Source organism: Nomascus leucogenys, chromosome 3, assembly GCF_006542625.1.
Source record: "Nomascus leucogenys isolate Asia chromosome 3, Asia_NLE_v1, whole genome shotgun sequence".
Classification (NCBI taxonomy): Eukaryota; Metazoa; Chordata; class Mammalia; order Primates; family Hylobatidae; genus Nomascus; species Nomascus leucogenys.
Window position 1 is genome coordinate 118,589,608 of NC_044383.1, and position 21,815 is coordinate 118,611,422.

General features: G+C 39.9%; 1 protein-coding gene across 1 annotated transcript in view; it reads right to left on the reverse strand.

Annotated features, from left to right (window-relative positions):
- The window catches only part of MOXD1 (monooxygenase DBH like 1), a 105,756-nt gene extending 84,999 nt beyond the window's left edge, over positions 1-20,757 (reverse strand). The window contains exon 1 of the mRNA XM_003255722.3: positions 20,397-20,757. Within this exon, the coding sequence (XP_003255770.1) occupies positions 20,397-20,660 (264 nt within the window). The 5' untranslated portion in view covers positions 20,661-20,757. The remainder of the gene's footprint in view (positions 1-20,396) is intronic.
- Between the last annotated feature and the right edge of the window lie 1,058 nt (positions 20,758-21,815).

Sequence of the window (21,815 nt, forward strand, 5' to 3'; positions counted from 1 at the left end):
TGTAGCATGCAATCTATTTTAGGCATTGCCTTATCTTTTCAACCATGTGATAATTGCCTAGAATTCAAAAGTTAATCTTAGTATTTCAGTTATAAATTTGTGCCTTTAGAATACTTATTTACATTGTCAATGGAACAAAACAAGGGGGGAAGACAATTATTTTCCCATTTGCTCTTAATTATATTTACACATGGTTAAGACCGGATATGGAATGTGTTTAACCAGATGCTAGAATGACTTTGGGTCTGCATGATCTACCATACAGACACATCTGGCACTGAAATCTGGGAATGTTGTTGTGACCTTTTAGCCCCTACATGCACATGAATCTTAGGAGACTGTCATTAGTATTCAGAAAAAAAGAGTTTATACATGCAACAACTATTTTAAATCCTTTTACACAAGGAGATAATCCCCTACCTATTTTAAATAAATAAGAAAAAAAAAATAGATCTAAGAGGGAGAAGTCATGTTTCAGAAGGTTTTCTGATGTTAATTTATATCCTCAGTACCTAACAAAGTGACTGGCATATTGAAGATGCTCGTGAAATACATGCATATACTTTGAAAAGGAGCATCCTGCTTTTCTTTCTGTTAAATCTAAATAAGGAGATAATTTTGAAAATAAAAGATAAAACACAAGAACCTATCATCTGATATTCACAGCTTTGTGGTATAGAAATAGTTTAACTTAATGGGACCAAAGTATTCCCCAGTAGTACCTTATTTCTCCTGTCTGTATTAAGAAAATACATGGACTGTAATCAAACACAGCCTTAATACTGTCAATATTATACAACAGAAGTGGCATATTGGCCAATCTTAAAAGCACAATTAAATGAAGTAAAAGAAGAGAAAAAGGCAAAAAAAAAATTGGGATCCTAAACTTCATAGCATTCAACTATTCTTGCCTGGAGGATGAAAAGCGGAAAAGAAAAGAGGGAAATAGAAGGAGAAAAAAAAAAGCAAGCCACTGAAAGAATAGTCAGCAATAAAACCATCAGTCTTGAGATTCAGATTGGTTAAACCTGAAAAAAGTGTTAAATGAATTTAAGTCTCCTGACAGTCTGACAAAGGGATAAATGTTATTCAAGTGGATAATCAATGGATAGGTTATTGTGTTACTATCATCCTCTAGGAAAAATACTAGAGAATGAAACAGATACAGCAAAACATTGACCAATTAAGAGTTCAAATACAGGTAAAGTCACTTAGAAGTTGATATTCACAAAACCATACTGTATAGTACTTAAGAGATACTTAAGAAAACTTCCTACGTCATTTTCACTACATCTGATTTCACCTTTAGAATTAGAACCAAATGACATCCTCACCCACTCCTCATTTTATTTAGCGAATAGAATCAAATGCAGCTCTATTATGCACTCATGGTAAAGGCCATTCCTCAGCTATCTTCCTATGGTGCTTTATATTCCAGGATTTAAAAAATAAAAATAGAAATATTGATCACTGTGCACTCTTGTTGTCATGGCCTGGTATCACAGTCATTATAAAAATGTAATTGTATAATATACGTATTTAACATATAATATACACATATAAATATACAATATTGATAAAAGTCACTCCAATTAAGAATCATTAAAATTAGACTTTATGTGGGTAAGAAGGATGGAGAGGATTCAGAGAATCATGATTCTGTATAAATTTTGTAAGAATTTAAGAAAAAAAGTAGATGTTTTTTAAAATGTAAATATAAAAGCTGACATACAGAAGTCATTCTCACATTTATACAGTATTAATGATCTGCAAAGTGAAATAAACGAGGTAATGTTATTCTATATAAATGACTTTCTGTGGATCTCAGTCATATTCTAATTCAAACACTGATTTAGATCAGTTTCAATATGAATCATCACTGAGGTATTATTTTTTTGTTTTGTGGATTATACTGATTATGTATTTAGCTTGTTTATATATTTTTAGATAAAAAATTACTTGTTACACCTGAAAATATGAGTTAATAATTCGATTCCAATAATAAAGCTAATTTTCAGTTGTACCGTAGACTATTACTCCTGAAACATATTGTCACAAGATATTTTTTCTTTTGAACACTTCGTGCTTTGAAAAACGTATGAAATATATACTTGAGGTTTCAAAGTGCTATGTAGCAACAATAACATAAATTGCCATTAGAAGCTGATAGTAAGTTGACATCTGTTATTTAGCATGATAGCCTGAGTACTTGCTGTCACTTTCAAACTGAGATAACATATACCAAAAAAACCTTGCTATGACCTCTTGTTTAAAAGCATGATGGCACAGGTGTTAAATTGGTTCTCACTCATTGTCAGTCTATTTTTCTCTCAAATAAAATCTTTGACTGGTGCTGTGTTACACAGGAGGAAGTAAAAACTCTTACGGGTGTAATAAAAGATATGAATAGACCTTGGTTGCGCTTTGAAAACTGAATGTAAGCACAGCTGCAGGGAGATTCTTGAGAAAAATGTTACCATCTGTCATCATTTTCTTCAACAGGTGCTTGTAGTTTTTCTTTTTCTAAATCTCAAAAGCCTCGTTACTTCAAACATTTGTTTATAATATCAATTTCTATAATAAGTGTTATGGTGGTTTAATAATATTGATAGTATAATGATAAATATTTTGAGTTAAAGGGAATCTTTGATCCTAAAAAATCATAGAGCTGTATAAACAAATTATATAAACACAATCTTCAGAGTTCAGTATAAGCTGATCTTAATAAGTTATTTCTTCACTAATCTTAGAAATTTAAGTGGAATGTCAAAATAGAAGGTGCTTACCTTTTAGAAACCACTTCAGATAAAGCTGAAACTGTCTATGTCTAATAAGGGATCTGTTAAATACCTACCAAAATGCCAAAATATGAACCCTGTAGCTAGTGTTCCAATGAGAAAAAGGCCCACCTGAGCAACTGTTTGTCCTTTAAGTGTCACCTTCTAAACACAAACATCCTGAATTTTCTCCCATGCCAACTGTCTCATTTCAGTTGTCACGTAGGATAATGTAATACCTTGCTATAATTATAGAATCATCAAAGATACAGAATAAAATCAAAATTTTGACACTTCATTTGGAATATTTCAGTGGAAAAAACAATTTCAGACTATACCATCTGAATAAGATACTACTTTGCCTTCATCCTATCCCATCACCTTAATTTTTTAAAAATGTGGATGATGGCTGGGTGCAGTGGCTCACACCTGTAATTCCAGCACTTTGGGAGGCCAAGGTGGGTGGATCACCTGAGGTCAGGAGTTTGAGCCAAGCCTGGCCAACATAGTGAAACCCCATCTCTACTAAAAATACAAAAATTAGCCGGTTGTGGTGGCGGGCGCCTGTAATCCCAGCTACTTGGGAGGCTGAGGCTGGAGAATCACTTGAACCTGGGAGGTGGAGGTTGCAGTGAGCCGAGATCGTGCCACTGCAGTCCAGCCTGGGCGGCAGAGCGAGATTCTGTCTCAAAAAAAAAAAAAAAAAAGAATTCTCTTAACTGGTTATGTCTATTTTTTGCAAGGAATAAATTTTGAAGTTAAAACTAGTTCTTTCCTTTATCCTTCCCTCCCTCCCTCTCTCCCTTCCTTCCTTCCTTCCTTCTTCCTTCCTTCCTCCCTCCCTCCCTTTCATTCTTCCTTTTTTCCTCCTTCTCCCCTCTCCTTTCTTTCCCCAGCATATACTTTATTGAGTGACCATTCTTCAGACCTTGGGTAGGGTTGAGGATACATGACTATACTGGACAGTAGACAATGGAACTTTAGTTTGGGGTGGGCAGACAATTTCTAAAGAAATTTAAATAAAATATCCAACAATTTTTAGATAAATACTTACAGAAAAATAAAACAGAGATAATAGGGGTTCAGAAGGCTATTTCAGGGTGAGTGATCAGAAAAGTCACCACTGAGGCAATGATACTTAGGCTGAGAAGTAAACCACAATTAGGAACCATCCATGCAATGTGTGGGAAAGTAGTTTCCAGGAAGAGAGAGTAGCTATTGAAAAGGTCCTGGACAGGAGGTTGGGTTATCCAGTGTGATGAAGCAAATAAAAGCCAGTGGGACTGAATTACAGTGCCCAAAGAGGTCCCTGAGGTCAGCAGAGATCAGATGAGGCCCCAAACATTGTGATAACTTACATGCCATTGTAGGGAGCTATAAGCAGCAAGTGGCATAATGTATATCTGTATCTGTATCTCTATATTTCTATGGCTTCCATGTGAGGAATGAGGAGAAGAAGGAATAGGATTGGTGGTTGGAAGACACTCAGGAGCCTGGCAGTGGTCCTGCAGGTTCAAGCTTGAGTGGTAGTATCACTGGAGAGAGGTGGGCAGGTGTTAGATTTAGTTTCGAGGAAGAGTCAATAGAACCTGATGATGGGTTTTATATATTGGGTGAAGGAAGGAGCAGAAAGAAGAATGGCTTCTAATTTTTGACTGGAGCTAAAGCTAACAAGAAGTGCCATTTGTAGAGAGACGGGGAAGCCTGGGAAGGAAACAGGTTGGAGTTAAGTCAGGTTAAGTTTAAGATGCCTAGCTAGAGGGAAGGCCAGGAGGCAGAGAACAGGTAGACTGTTCTTAGGTCAAAGTAATGCACCACCAGGGGAGGGGTTCAGGACCTCAGAAACTTCACGCTCAGCTTTGCTTTTGAAGCCCTCCACCTTCCTTTGAGTAAGGAAGTCAGAAAACCTTCTTTTCCCTCTTTTAATTATTTTTTCAGATTTAATTATTTCCCTCTTTTAATTATTTTTTCAGATTTCAAAACTTACACATAACAACTATAGGGAATTCAAAATATACCGAAATTATTATTATTATTATTATTTGAGACACAGTTTCACTCCATCACCCAGGCTGAAGTTCAGTGGCACAATCTTGGCTCCCTGCAATCTCCGCCTCCTGGGTTCAAGCAATTCTCGTGCCTCAGCCTCCCAAGTAACTGGGATTACAGGTGTCCGCCACCATGCCTGGTTAATTTTTGTATTATTAGTAGAGGCAGGGTTTCACCATGTTGGCCAGGCTGGTCTCAAACTCTCGAACTCCTGACCTCAAGGGATCTGCCTTCCTTGGCCTCCCGAAGTGCTGGGATTACAGGCGTGAGCCACTACACCCAACCAATATACTGAAATTAAAAACAGGAAAAGAGGCTGGGCGCAGTGGCTCACATCTGTAATCCCAGCACTCTGGGAGGCTGAGGCGGGCGGATCACGAAGTCAGGAGATCGAGACCATCCTGGCTAACATGGTGAAACCCCGTCTCTACTAAAAGTACAAAAAATTAGCTGGGCGTGGTGGCGGGTGCCTGTAGTCCCAGCTACTCGGGAGGCTGAGGCAGGAGAATGGCGTGAACCCGGGAGGCGGAGCTTGCAGTGAGCCGAGATCGCCCCACTGCACTCCAGCCTGAGAGACAGTGCAAGACTCCATCTCAAAAAAAAAAAAAAAAGAAAAGAAAAGAAAGAAAAGGCCAGGCGCAGTGGCTCATGCCTGTAATCCCAGAGCTTTGGGAGGCCGAGGCGGGCGGATCACGAGGTCAGGAGATCAAGACCATCCTGGCTAACACGGTGAAACCCCGTCTCTACTAAAAATACAAAAAATTAGCCGGGCTTGGTGACGGGCGCCTGTAGTCCCAGCTACTCGGGAGGCTGAGGCAGGAGAATGGCGTGAACCCGGGAAGCGGAGCTTGCAGTGAGCAGAGATCACGCCACTGCACTCCAGCCTGGGTGACAGAGCGAGACTCCGTCTCAAAAAAAAAAAAAAAAAAAAAAAAAAAAAAACAGGAAAAGAGATGAAATACTCTCATAACCATTGTAATGATTCAATGCATATCTATCCAGAGACCAGGCAAACTTCTTGAGGCAGGTGAAAAAACAATATAGACAGTGTTATAGTTGCTAATGTCTTCCCTTCCATTCATTTCTTGAATAACCTGAAAGTGTAAATGCAAAGTAATTTTAGCATCACACATAAGATGGAAGACAGGCTGAAGGAAACCTAATCCCAGCTCCCATCAAAGGAGAATTTGTCTCAAAAATGTTTTAAGAAATGATTACGCAGTATTTAATACTTCCAGTGAGAATGCTCATGATCTCACAATCTTACAAGGCAACCCACTCAATTTTAATATCTCTGATTGTCAGAAATGTATTCCTTATAGTAAGCTAAATTCTTCTACTCTTTAATTATATTTATTGGGTCTTCTCTTCTTTCTTCTGGGGCTTAATAAGTAGACACTAATCCACCTTTCCTGAGCAAGACTGTACACTACTACTCCAAAGACAATGATCATGTCTTTCTCATTGTTCTTTCTCCAGGCAAAATATCGCCAGCTGTTTTTCGTTCCTCAGGTACTCAGATTTCCCAAGGTTTCAACCATCCTTGTAATTCTTTGATATGCTCCAGTTTATCCATATGTCCATTAAAAGCTATTTCCAGAAGGAGTCCTCTGGTGTGGTCAGCCTAAGATAGGGTGCTATGTCAGTATTACTTCCTTTGATATGAGCAGTAGAATTTTAGGCTAATATTGCATTTATCTGTTTGGCAGCCACATTGTATTGAGCTAACACAATATAGTTAATATGTAGAGCTTTTTCATATGAATTCCAGTTAAGTACAATTTTATACTGTGTACAGGCACAGATCATTTTTTAACAGAGTTGTTGAACTTTACTTGTATTCCCAATGAATTTTTAACTTTTAGTTTCCTTTTATTATTTTAGAATATGGCCATCTTTTAAGTCCTCATTATGTAACCTAATGTAGCCAGTCTATTAATAATGAGTTTGGGGCAGAGCACGGTAGCTCACGCCTGTAATTCCACCACTTTGGGAGGCCGAGGCAGGTGGATCGCTTGAGGTCAGGAGTTTGAGTCCAGCCTGGCCAACATGGTGAAATTCCATCTCTACTAAAAATACAAAAATTAGCCGGGTATGGTGGTGCACGCCTGTAATCCTAGCTACTCTGGAGGCTGAGGCAGGAGAATCATTTTAACCTGGGGAACGGAGGTTGTAGTGAGCCAAGATCGCGCCACTGCACTCCAGCCTAGCAAAAAAGTGAAACTCCGTCTAAAAAAAAAGAGTTTGGGATATGGGTTTAAAATATTTAGGATTATAACTAATTCAACTTTATTAGTGCATCCTCTACAAGGATATAGTGAGAAACCCTGCAAAATACCTTACTATCACTCAGATGCACCTATATTTAATACCCTAATCTACAGGTCCAGCAAATCAAATGCAAAAGAAAATGCAGTCTTGTATAATCTGTGTACTGAAACCATGCTGGTCTCTAGTCATTAATGATTACAAGGTGTTCACAAACCAATTACTTCAAGTTTTACTTCAAAGTTTTTTCAAAAATTACTATAATCTCTCCCACCTATACATTTAGTGCAGACCTTTTCCCTAAGTTCAAAAACTGGAATATTTGTCTTCATGTGGTCTTCTGACTATCCTCTCATTAGACTAAGCGATTGATTCATTACATCTTGTATTTATTAAGTATTTTCACTGTGTCACATACTCTACTAAGAGTTTTACGTGACTATTTCATTTAATCCTCACAAAAGCCCATGCATTAAATATGATCTCCCTTCTTCACAGAAAGAAACTGTCACTTAGGTTAAGGAGTTTGCCAAGGGCCACACAATGAATAAGCAGCAAGCAGTGCTGGGATTCACACCCCGTCTAGAAGATTTCCTGCTCTTTACTTCTCAGCAGATATTTATTGAATATCTGCCAAGCACATGGAATCATTCCTGGTACCTCTAGAAGATTTGGCAGCATTGACACAGTCATCAACTTGCAAATGTTCCTTCCATACTCTAATAAGATACTAATTATCCACCACTGCTGTTACTCTTCCTCCTCCTCCCTTCTGCAACTATAGCTTGAGGGCATTTCACTGCTTATTAGTAACCTTGGAGAATGGAGAGGAAAGGGAAGGGAAGGGATATCTATTTACATAACTGGAAAGACGCTGGAGAATTTTTCAGAATAAAAAGGGGGTCCATTTTGTTACTGTTAATTCTAATAAAAGATTTTGGAGAAGAATACTTCTCTTGGCTTAAATACAAGCCTACAATTACCTAGGACTTTCATTTACTAATGAAATGAAATAACATTGCTTTGACACGCTGTGACCACACACAACTGTTAAATTTTAAACTCTGTGTGTGCAGTTATTCGTGTTGCTTAGAAATACAGCAGCTGGTACCGGTTGACAAAAGGTGTGTAGGAATGGGAGAGGGCTATGAGGATGAAAGAAAGGCTCCTAGTTCAGAAAATTTTGAAACATACCTCTACCCTCAGTTCAACAATTGTTGTGTCAGTCCATAAATTATTATTATTATTATTTGGGGGACAGAGTCTTGCTCTGTTGCCCAGGCTGGAGTGCAGTGGTGCAATCATAGCTCACTACAGCCTCAAACTCCTGGCTTCAAGTGATCCTCCTGCCTCAACCTCCCGAGTAGCTGGGATTATAAGAGTGAGCCACTGTGCCCAGCCCTCACTATATAAATTATAGAAAATACTTACTCATTAAGCTTATCCCAGAAGGGTTTCCATGCCAGGAAAACCCAGCTTATTTTCCTATCTTAAAAAATAATCTTAAATGTGCAAGCACATGCTAGCCCTTGTTTAAAACCTCAGATGGTCACTCTGAACAGTTGTGTATGGAATCTTGCTTTGTATCCCCATGTCCTGTGTCTGCAATTTTCCATGCTTCTGCAGGTCGAATTGCCTGATTCCTACCAAAGAACCTAACCATATAAGGTCAGTAGTTACTCAACTTGCCCCACATTGGAATCAACGGAGAAACTTGAAAAATATATTAATGCCTGTGTCCACCTCCCAGGGATTGTGCTTTGACTGGTGGGGGATGGGGTTGCCTGGGCACTGGAATTATTAAAACATCTCCAAGTGATTCTAATGTGCAGATGAGATTGAAATTTTGACATAGGAATAAAAGTATCTTTCCCAGTTCTTACTTCTCTATTAACTCGGCCTGCTCATGTCTGGACTGCAATCTGCCATAGCATGAACTCATTTTGGCCCTATCCAAAAGGATCTGGGTCTGCCAAGTACCAGGAGGCCTAGTGTCTACCTGGTCATGTCTATCATGAGTTTCCTTTTATAAGTGAGGTTTCCATAGAAAAAAAAAGACAGAAATTTAGTTTTTCCTAAGAAACTTGAGATTTCAAAGTTTTAGTTTAAAAATTGCATGAAAAATGGAAATCTTCCCCAGTCATACATTTTTTTGTTGATCTATCTTCTCAAAGGCCTTTAGCTCTCTAATATTATTGAAGATGAGAAGGAATACAGAATATAAGAGAAATACATCCACGCCTAGTACTAAGAAAGAAACTTCCATAAAATCACCAAGTCTCTAGATCAAAGCTTGAAAGACTCTAGCTGAGCTTACTAAACATCTGTGTAACAATGCCACAGAAATAGAAAAGAGAGCTCATGCGGTTCAGACACATTTGAAAAAAATATTAATTATATTTTCCCCAGGTAGGTAGTTTCCTGTATTCAAGGTCTACTGAGTTCTTTGATGCCTATGCCAGATCATCTTCTTCATAGTACATAATGTTTTGAATTGTACACACTACGGTTAACGTCAAAAGACAACCTTCAAAACTTGGGACACTTGTTTTCTTTCATGTTTTGAGTATCAGCATCCTGATCTCAGATAGCCACACAGACACACTGCTTATCACATCACTCCGTTTTAATTATCTGCACAGCACTTAGCACTTTCTGATGTTTCTCTTGCTTATTTATTTGTTTAATGCTACCTCCACCACCACAATACGGGCTCCATGATACCAGTGGTTTTATCTCATTCAATGTTGTGTCCCCAGCATCTAGAAGTGTTCAATAAACATTCAGTGAATATTCAGTAAATGAACATTCCAACATTCTGAGTACTTTCCTGAAACAGTCATATGACAGCCACAATTTCCATGCTGTGTGACATGAAGGCCCACATTTATACACCTACAAAAGGAGAGTAATAAGATATTGACCACACAGGACTATCATGAGAATTGCATGAGAACACACTGTAAGGACTTATCACAAGGTATGGCATATGATGAATGAAAAATCATAAAAATCATATTATGGAAATGTGTCAGTGTGCCATTTATAGTGGAATAAAAACAGTAAGAGAAATGCCATGATTTCATTTTATCAATTTGTTTAAAATGTATCTGATTATACATGTTCTTTCACTATTTAGGAGGAAAATTAACATACGTTTTTATGTAAGCTACAGTTTGCTTTCAGGAGAAGAAGAGTACCAAACTGGGACTCAGAGGAATAAATCCAGGCTGCTGATCTGCATGGCCCAATAAGCCATTTAATAGTTACCTAAGGTTTAGTTTTCTCACCTGAAACATTGAGGGGAGAGGCAAGGAAGAGTAGGAGGTTTGAGGGGAATCAACCGAAGTACGAGCTCTTAAGAGGCAGCGAGTAAATACGCAAAACATCAATATTTAGCTCATAAAAGAAAGAATGGCGTCAAGATTTTCTCACAATGTTTGGCTAAATTAGATGAATAAGATAGACCTTCATAATAAATTAAATGTGATCTATACATTATTTGTATGATACTCAGATATATAATCCGTAGCTTACAGTTAATAAAAATTATCCATTTGAAATTATTTTTGCAGACATTTTTGCGTATATGCTATATGGTGTCCTTATGAACAGCTTTTTTTTTCTACTGAAATTTAACAAGTTAAAAAGAAATAGATTTAGAATAAGCTTCCTGGAGAAATGTTTTTCCTGTTTAAAAGTTCTTTACCAGTTTTTTTTTAAGTTACAATAAAAAGCATTGTGAGTCATCCATACGCAGTTTTTTTTTTATTACATATGGATCAAATACTTCCAGAAACATGACAATGTGTAATGAATTCATCCCTTTCACCAGTAACTTTATTTTAATATGGCTCTATTACAAATGAAAAATCAATAAACCACCATTCAGTTTCTTTGAAGTAGACTCTTGCCTCTCCTTCCAACACCCTAGAAATATGCCATCGGTTGCCTAAAGCCTTGAACTTCGTTTGTCAATTCAGGTGCATTGTTTCCTTGGCTGTTAGTTCTGCCTGTTTCCTCAGGCTAATTATGAAATCATCTGCTCTGCCAGGGAGAAGCATACAGCTGAAGAGCATCATCCTGTGTTCCAGCATTACTGTAGAGCATGTGTCCTTATTACTAATGCACAAAGCATGACACTTGGAGAGGTCTCTTCGTTGCCTGGAAATTGGGGGGCATAATCTGAAGACTTATAAATATCTCTTAACAAAGCACCAGCTGAGCTGTGTCAGGGTTGCACACTCTCTTCATCTCTCCCTTACAGCCTTTCAATTTGCTTTCCAAACATTTCTTTGTTGCCGTTGGCTGGGGTGTGCTTAAAAGAAGCACATCGTTAACCACAAAGAATGCTTACTGTTTTCTGTGATTTCAAATCAGCTCCAAGCACTTCCTCAGCAAGTGGCCCGGCAGCAATTACCCTGCTGCTGAAGACACTTCGCATCACAGAAGGCTTCAGTTTTTGAGACAAGCAAGCAAGGCTGTAAGAAATGATAATATATGTTTCAGCCTCCATTCACCGGCGATTTATACCCCCATAAGAAGGGTGAATCAATTTTTGTGCAAATTCAACAGGCATATTCAACAACGTTGCTCTCTTCTCTAATTCACACAAACTCAGCATTCATCTACTGCATTACTTGCCTCAAATGGGCACTCACAGTTGCTAAATGATTCGGGTGGGGGTGGAGTTGCTCTGTCAAAAAGGGGCAAAAGAACAAGGAAAGGACATGAATCCATCAGGGCAATGAGAGTTGAACTGATTCACTGAGACAAAATAGTGAGGTTTTGAAAAGCCAGTGCAAAAGGAGATGGCTTCCCACCTCATCCCGACACTTCTGTGAAAGACGGTGTAGAAACTGACCTCGGCAGCATTCAAGGGAAATGTTTCCACAAGCATGAGCTGCTCCAGAACAATTTATCCAATAAATTATGCTGAGATAGGCTTCACTTTACAACCACATTTCTCTCTTTTCTTTCCCATTTTGATCATACCTGTTAATATCCTCTTTGTGGAAATATCTCCAGAAGGAGTCAAAAAGGTTAAAATGGGCAGCGCAAATTTCCATATGCCAGGTCCCCGGATATAGTTTTAAAGGGCCTGTGGCTTTAAGTAAAATCTGATTTCCTAACTCCACAGGTCCGCAGGTAAATGTCACACTGCCCTCTGGAGGTAGTCTCATTGGATCTAACCCTGAATTAGTGATTGTCAGCTACAGAAAAATATATGGTTGCTGAATTTCAGAAGTCTTTTTCTAGGGTGGAGAGGGTATAGAATAGGAAGACAGTTGAAAAATTACCAACTGCTTCCAACTCCTTGTGAGTGGAGTGTGTGTGTGTGTGTGTGTGTGTGTGTGTGTGTCAGAGAGAGAAGGGGGTGGGAAAAGGAAAGGAGAATAAGTAAAGATTGCCCCCAATTTCAGTAGTGCCAAGAGAGAAAGGATGCATGTAGACAGGAAGCTTCAAGATGGCCGACTAAATGCATCTGGTACTCACCTTTTCCAGGGAGAGGAGCTAAAATAGCAATTAGATAATCACATTTTGAATAGATCATCTGAGAGAGAATACTGGAATTCAACAGAGAAGTGATGGGAAGCACTGAAAGCAAGGAAGGAGAGGGAAGCAAGGAAGCCAGCTTAGCTGGGATCAGCTGGGAGCCCGGAGAGGCTCCTTAATGAGAGGAAAGGGTAAGTGAGAGACACCAAGTGGTCCACATTCCTGCCACAGAATTCTACAGTGCTAACCATAGGAGAGCCCTTGGACTTTCATGGGCCCTGAGACTCACAGAGTACTGCCTAGAGATCACATAACGGCATTGTTCTAGACAGGGAGCTCATGCTGAGTTCTGTAAACCCCCAAGTCCTAAGCGGCTGCAGCACGGTGCCATTATGAAAGCCCCGCCCCTGCCAGAATGTGTCCTGCCTGGGGGCCCAAGAGCCCCTGAACCTCCATATCCCTGGAGCCCAACTGACACTCATCACCCACAGACACCACTGTTGGGCTGAGGCAGGAGCCACTGGAAGTGACCTTGCCACCTCAACAAAAAGGTAGCTGTACATTTTCATGTGCCATCTGCAGGACTGAGGACCGGTTTGCCCAGTTCATCATGGACATCACCAACACCAGCACTGACCACCTGGGTTCCAGAAAGTTGTCCCACCACAGCTGCTGCCATTGCCGCAGCATACCTGCTACCCAGAAGCATGATAACCTGCCCATCCTCCTGACCCACCATGATATTCCCAGCACCTGGAGAGGCTAATGCTCAACCCACTACTGCCACCACTGAGGCCCAAAGACTGGCCCACCTAATGTCCTAGTTCCCAGCAAAACTTCACCACAACCTCCACTAATAATCACACCCTAAACCACTGAGGAAATCACAGACACCACTGACACTGTTTACAGCTGGAAAAATTACACAGAGACTATACAACCACCCACACCTAGAGTCAAGGCCAAAGTGCCCTACCCAGCCAACACCATAGATAAATCTTCAAGAAATGTCATCCCCTATGAAAGCAAATTCAAAAAACTGGAGCAACTGTTATATCAGATGCACAAATGATCAATGTAAGGACACAAGAAGCATGAAAAAATAAGGAAATATGATATCTCCAAAGGCACACGATAATTATCCAGCAATAGATTCTCGTCAAAAAGAAATTTAAGAAATACCCCCCAAAAAAGAATTCAAAATATTGATTTTAAAGAAGCTCAGTAAGACACAACAGAATACTGAAAAATAATGCAAAGAAACCAGGAAAGCAATTCAGGAAATAAATCAGAAATTTACCAAAGAGATAGATGTCATAAAAAAAGAGAAACAAACAAATTCTACAACTGAAGAATTCATTGAATTAAATACAAAATACATTCTAAAACTTCAACAATAGACTAGATGAAGCAAAAGAAAGAATCTCAGAACTTGAAGGGAGGTATTTTGAAATAACTCAGACAAAAATAAATAAAAAGGATAAAAGAAGAGTGAGCAAAGCCTATATAACATCATAAAGTAACTAAGTATTTGAATTTAGGATCTGAGAAGGTGAAGAGAAAATGAAGGAGTTAGAAAACCTATTTAACAAAACAATAGATAAAAACTTCCCAAGTCTTGCAAAAAACTTTAGACATCCAGAAACAAGAGGCTCAAAGGTCTCCAAATAGATAACAATTCAAAAAGTTCTTCTGCTCAGCACATTATAGTCAAAATATCAGAGGTCAAAGACACAGATAAAACTCAAAAAAGCAAGAGAAAAGCATCAAGTCACTTATAAAGGTAGCTCTATCAGACTAGACTAACAGCAGAAACCTTATAGACCAGGAAAGAATGGGCTGATATATTCAAGATGCTGAAAGGAAAAAAAAAACTGCCAACCAAGGATACCATACCCAGAAAAGTTATTCTTTAGAAAATGAAAGAGAAATGAAGTCTTTCCCAGACAAGCAAAAGCTGAGGCAGTTTATCACCACTAGACCAGATCTACAAGAAATGCCAAGGGAGTCCTACACCCAAAAGTGAAAGAACAATATCTAATATCATTAAAACACATGAAATATAAAAACTACTAGAGCAAACATAAAAGAAGGAAAAGACTAGAAGGTTACCACTACAGGAAAACCACAAAACCACAATAATAAAAAAATAATAGAGTAAGAAAGGAACAGAGGATACACAAAACAACTAGAAATCAGCTAATAGAATAAGAGGAATAAGCTCTCACATATCAGTAATAACCCGGAATGTAAACAAATTAAAACTTTCACTTAAAAATACAGATGGGCTGAATGGATTAAAAAACATGACCTGACTCTACACTGCTTACCATACTCATCTCACCTGTAAAGCCACATACTAACTGAAATTAAAGGATGGAAAAAGAACTTCCATGCAAACAAAAATCAAAAGTGAGCACGAGTGGCTATGCTTATATCAGGTAAAACATACTTTAAGTAAAACACTTTACAAAGAAAGTCATTATGTAATGATAAAGGGATCAACTCAGCAAGAACTGGATATATATTTAGAAATACAACAATTCTAAATATATATGCACTCAACACCAAAACACCCAGATCTATAAAGCAATTATTATTAGATCTAAAGGGAGTGATAGACTCCAATACAATAATAGTTAGGAACGTTAACAGCCCACTGTCATCATTAGACAGGTCATCTAAACAGAAAATTAACAAAGAGACATTGGATTTAAATTGCACATTAGACTAAATGGACCTAACAGGCATTTACAGAACATTTCATCCAACAGCTACAGAATATACATTCCTCTCATCAGCACATGAAACATTCCTTAGGACAGCCCATATGTTAGGACACAAAACAAGTCTCAATAGATTTTTAAAAATCGAAATCATATCAAGTATCTTCTCAGACCACAATGAAATAAAACTGGAAACCAATAACAAGAGGAACTTTAGAAACTGCGCAAATACATGAAAATTAAACAACATACTCCTGAATGACCATTGGGTCAAGAAAGAAATTAAGGAGGAAATCAAAAAAATTATTAAATAAAATGGAAAATAACATATCAAAACCTATAGGATACAGTAAAAACAGTGCTAAGAGGAAAGTTTACAGCAACAAACACCTACATCAAAAAGTAGAAAGATTTCAAATAAACGATCTAATAATTCACCTAAAAAAACTAGAAGAACAAGAAAAACCACACCCAAAATTAGTAGGAGAAAAGAAATAATAAAGATCAGAGCAACACTAAACAAAACAGAGACAAAAAAAATACAAAGGATCAATAAAAGGAAAAGTTAGTTTTTTGAAAAGATTAACAAACTTGATAAACAACTTGCTAGAATAATCAAGGAAAAAGAGAGAATACCCAAATAAAATCAAAAATGAAAAAATAGACAAGTATAACTGATACCAAAGAAATGCAACAGATTATCAGGGACTATTATGAACAACAATACACTCACAAACTACAAAACCTAGAGGAAATAGATAAATTCCTTGACTCATACAACCTACCAAGACTGAATCAAGAAGAACTAAAAAACCTGAATAGACCAACAATGAGTAATGAGATTGAATCAGTAATAAAAAGTCTCTCCCAACATAGAAAGTCCAAGACTTGGGGCTTCACTGCTGAATTCCCATGTGACTGTCTTCTTACGTGATGTTCAGATAGAGTCTACATTCCCTCTTGAATCTAGTGGGCTTGTGACCACAGTGAAAGACTAAGTCATAAAAGGCTATACGGTTTCCACCTAGCCTCTTGGTTCCCTCTTGGGACCTGCCACTATGCTGTGACGAAGTCAAGCAGCCACACAGAGAGGCTATGATCCTACCACAGCACCAGGCAAGGTCCCTGCCAAGAGCCAACATCAACTGCCAGCCATAACTTCAAGGAAACAAGGCTTCATATTCTTCCAACCACCCACTTTGGAGTTGTCCCCACCAAACTTCAGACTTGTGAGCAAAAGAAATTTGTCATTGCGTTAAGCTACTCTGTATGGAGATGGTTTGTTACCAAGAATAGACAGCCAAAACAATGGGCAAGGCCCCCAATACTGGACCCATTTCCTGGCATAGAATAGAACTGGCCTAAAAAGAAATGGGACTTGCCTCTCTGCCTTTCATGAATTTTCGTTATTTGGGTTGATTCTTTATTAACATTGGACTTTCTCTCTGAGTCCCAGATTAGGCTGTCTATAAGATATATCCCAGCTGAAATTGTGTGTGTGTGTGTGCATGCACACTATATGATGAATTGTTGCCAGTATTTAGTAATTAGATTTTTATATAAACACACACACAGAGAAAGAGTAGAGAGAATCTAAGTTTTTGTCTTCTCTCTAAATAAAAGAACAAACAGAAGATCTGGCAATAATGAATTTACATTCCCTTTTAACAGTAATTCACTTACAAAACCCCCAGTTCCCTCGGTGCCATCTCCTCTCTGTTGCATTACATCCTGCCTGTTCCATTCAAGCTCTCATCACTCTTTTCTTTTTCTCATTTTTTAATTTGTATAAATGTATGAGTTACAAGTGCAGATTCTTTACACACAGAGATTGCATAGTGGTGAAGTCAGGGCTTTTAGTGTATCTATAACCTAAATAACATACATTGTAACAAATAAGTAATTTCTATTCCTCCACACCTTCCCACTCCTTCACCCTTTCCAGTCTCTATTGTCTATCATTCCAAACTCCACATCCTTGTGTACACATTATTTATCTTCCACTTGTAAGTGAGAACATGCAGTATTATTTTTCTGCATCTAGCTTGTTTCACTTAAGTTAATGGCCTCCAGTCACTCTTAGATTTATTTCCTGACATCTATAGACATTTGGGCTTGTGACATCTATTAAGCCAACGATTCTCTACCTGATTGATAAAAATTTACACTTACATAGTTCTCAAGAAGTTAACACCCTTTCAAAAAGAAGAGTTTAATATAATTAGGAAAATAAAAGTCAGAATAATTTTTAAAAACTAAAGTTTTAGTTTAAAATTAAATTTAAAAGGATAAAATAAAATACATGCAGAAAAGCCACATGATGAGGTGACTAGGATAGCAACTTAGGTTATTATCATACACCCTGGTGTAATTGTCCAACTCTTAGTGGCTGCTGTGCATATATTGATGCCCCAGGAGCCAATGTTTTTTGTGTCATTGTTCTATATAAATGTTGTTCTTGCCAGGAGCAAAATTACACAAAACATAAAGTCTACTAATAGAATCAAATATGCTACATTTAAGAATCCTATTTATGGCCTGGCGTGGTGGCTCATGCCTGTAATCCCAGCACTTTGGGAGGCCGAGGCGGGTGGATCACCTGAGGTCAGGAGTTTGAGACCAGCCTGGCCAGCCTGGTGAAACCCCATCCCTACTAAAATACAAAAATTAGCCTGGTGTGGTGGTGGGCGCCTATAATCCCAGCTACTTGGGAGGCTGAGGCACGAGAATTGCTTGAACCTGGGAGGTGAGGTTGCGGTGAGCTGAGATCGCACCACTGCAATCTAGCCTGGGCAATAAAGAGAGACTTTGTCTAAAAAAAAAAAAAAAAAAAAAAAAAAAAAAAAAAAAAAAAAAGAATCCTATTCACTTTTTGGTATAGTTGCTGAAAATACCCTTCTCACACTAGTGTATGCAGAATCTTAAATAAATAGTTTCTAGAGAGGAGATTGAATTCCGAGCATTGGAGAATGGAATCATTCAGCCTGAATAATAAAACTGAAATTGATACATTTATTTCATTTATAGTATTTGGTGTATTTCATCTTATTAAACAGATTTTAAGTAAACTGTCTTTCCATTTAATTGACTAGCATAATTTTAATGCATTTTACATGTCCTAAAATGAGTAGAATGTTTATGGAAATGGAATGGTAAAATGTCAGCCAAGTAAGAAAACGATCATCCTTTACATGTAAAAATGATTTTATTTCCTTACGAATAAAAATGGAGGGGAAATCCTATTTATTGCTCATTAAATGTATTGAGAATGCAGCCAGTCATAATTTATCTCACAGTGATGTGTATTCACTAATTACTTTAAGAAAATTTCTATGTTTCAAAATCAATCTAAAGAGTACTTAACTAAGTCCTATGCAACCTTTATGAAGAACCACAAACAGGGTGAAAACACTGTAGTTTAACCAAGTTTATCTTTGTGGTGGGCCTATCATGGCATGTTGAATCAGAATTCTACTCAAGGCTTTTCATTTGACATACAATTGGGTGGGCTTTCTAGAAATGCTACTCTTTGGAGGAAAATAATATGGAGTTAACATTCAAAGTATATCCCATTTTATAATATTAGCATAGTAAGAGTTATGCTCCCTTTTGTAGAACATGCAAAGATAGTTAAGGGGCATACTATACTCCTCTCCCTAAACAGTCGAAATTTCTTTCTTTAAAAAACATTAAATAGGTATTTAAATAAGGTATCGTCTACTTTATATCACAGGAGAATGAGTCATTCCCCTAGTGAGGCCTGCATTTGTGGTCAAATACTTGGTTCATAAAGTTAATGTCTGAGATGCTGCAGGAGAAGAATATTTATACATCAGTGACTTCAGCAGAATGCAATCCTCATAAAACTTTATTTTATTGGAGTTGTAAAGTTACTTATTTGGGGGAAGAAACGATTAATTTATGAAAAAATAGATAATAGAGTGGTTTTGAACTTTTATTGTTGTCACTTTATTTCCTGCCAGAGTTAACAGCTCAGTGCCAGAATCAGCCTTCAAATTTGATGGCATATTTCAGTCGAAAAGAACCTGGGGATAAAATTACTAAAAAGCGCACTCTAAATCCACCAAGAACACTGATTTAAATACTGTCAAAGCCTTAATGCAATGCCAGAACAATTCGGAGTTTTCATCTGGATCAAGACTTTTAGCAAAGGGCAGTATGTTCGGATGAATTTTTATAAGTAACAAAGCGCGTACGTTCACCGCCATCCAAACGTTGGTCACGATCAAGCAAGGATGTCCAGGAAACCTAACCACCTAATCATTCTGGTCATCTCACAATCTTCTTCTTCCTTTTTTTTTTTTTTTTTGTCTTCCTATTTAGTAAGGCACCCATGAACAGGCAAGGTGGTTACTTAGGCTCCTTCAAAGCACATCAGCAGCGGTCAAATTAACTTTATTGGTTATTAAAGTAAGCCAAAGTTTTTGCCACTTCATAGGATATTTTGCCTGGGGACCTTCGATTTTGGTCTCTAAATGTGGCTTCCTGAACAGCTCTCGGAATAGGAAAGTCCCTAAGCGATTCTTAGGGACCCTTCATTCTTCTGGAGAATGGTGTAGCTGACATCAGCCCCGCGCCTGGAGGCTCCAAAATAGCCACGATTTGGAAAGTTCTGAGATTTCTTTGCACTCCTAGACAGCAAGTCCGCGAAGTACTAAAGCGCTCTGTCCCTTCCCTCCTCTGAGAGCTGTCCCGTTAGGTCCCCAAAGCCAAAGCCTAGGTCCTTCTCCCTTCCCATCAGGGATGAAGCGGGTTGTGTTTCAGGTGTGTAGGCGGTGGGGGGGGGCGTCTATTAAGTGGGGCGCTGGGGACAGGAAAGTGTTCAAAGAAGGAAACCTGCCTGGGGTCACCCGTGCTCGGCTTCCCTACCGCGCGCCTTCTGGGGCTCCGGGAGCGCAGGCGCTGCCCGCGGAGGTGAGAGTGAGCGTGGCCGGGGGCGCGGGGCTGCGCCAGGTGAGAGGGAGCTGCGGGCCCCGGGGACGCCCCTCACCTGCGCCCTCCCTGGGGTCCGGGCGGGACCGGGCTCGGCCGGGCGGGCTTCAGGAGGAGACGCGCTTACCTGGAGGTAGGGCCGCCCGTGGGCCACGCCGCCCACGACGATGTCGGCGGACGCCATCGCCCCGGTGGGCGAGAAGCCGAAGCCCACGTAGCCTGCAGTGCGCACCTGAAGGCGGAAGGCTATCTGGCTGCCCCGCTGGCTCCAGCCCAGCCAGTACTTGCCCTCCGAGTCCAGGAGGGTCCGGTGCGAGTAGGTTCGGCCTGAGCCCCCCGCCGCCGCCTCGGGGAGCAGCCCCCACAGCAGGAGCAGCGGCCAGCAGCACATCCTCGGGCGCCTCCTGCCCGCCGGTACCGGCCTCCAGCCGCTGGGGAGTGAGGAGCAGAACGAGGAGCGGCGGCGGCGAGCGGGAGTCCAGGGACCGCCCCTCGGGCCGGCCGCGCGCCCGCCCGGGAGGGGCAGGACCCGCTCTCCCCGCCCCGGGCGGCCTGCAGGGCGCGCCCCGTCCCTTCCCGTCCCGTTCCGTCCCGTCGGGTCCCAGTCCCGCCAACTCTCACCCTGCCCGGCCCTTCCAGCGGATCCACCTGCAGCCCCCGACCTCTGACTTGGTCCCCGAGGTCGGGGCTCGGTGGGAAGGAAAGCGAGGGGCTTCCCGGAAAGAAAGGGAGGAGGAGGCAGGAGGAGGCAGAAGCCGAGAGAGGAGAGAAGGAGGCCTGAGGCAGAGGGAAAAGGAGGAGGGCAAGAGAATCCTAGAGCGGGAAGAGCGTGGGCTCTGCGGGACGTGGGCGAGAGGTTGCAGGGGAAAGAATGGACATTGACGACAGAGAGCAAGTTTAGCCTGGAGAGGAGGAATTGAGTGAGCAAAGGGAGTAGTCTGGGGTGCGAGGGACAGAAAGGCCCGTCCAAGGTAACCTTCACGTCTCCGTATCCGTTGCTGTCGACTTTCCAGAACCTTTGTTCCCAGTGACATCCCTATTTCAATGGAGGGACACAGTTCACCTTCCCCCACCCCCCTCGAGCATTTCTCTCGCCCTCCCACCCTGCGGGGCCGCAGAGCTTGCTCCTCACGGCAGGAGTTGGAGCCCTGACGCTTGCCTTCACCTAGTTTTTGTTTGCTTTGGTTTGGCGTTGATGGGACAAAGTCAGCCAAACCACTTTGCCATCAGCAGAGAAGGTAAGGGATGAATTGTCATTTGAGAGTTATATTTTAATTTAACATTCTCTTTTCTTGCTATTCCAAGTTCTAGCCATAACCATGTTTATCAAAAGTTTGTTTTGTTTTGGTTTTGCCTCTACCTTTGACCACTCCTGTCTTCAGAATGCTAAATACAATATGGCCACTAAAATTTACCTTGCTTATTTATTCCTTTATAATCTGCCAAGTTTCCAAAAAAGTTCGAAATTTTGTCTTTATAGAAATACAAACAATGCAAAATAGAAAAACAAATAAGAGAGAATATCAGATGAGAAATATGGGTAAGA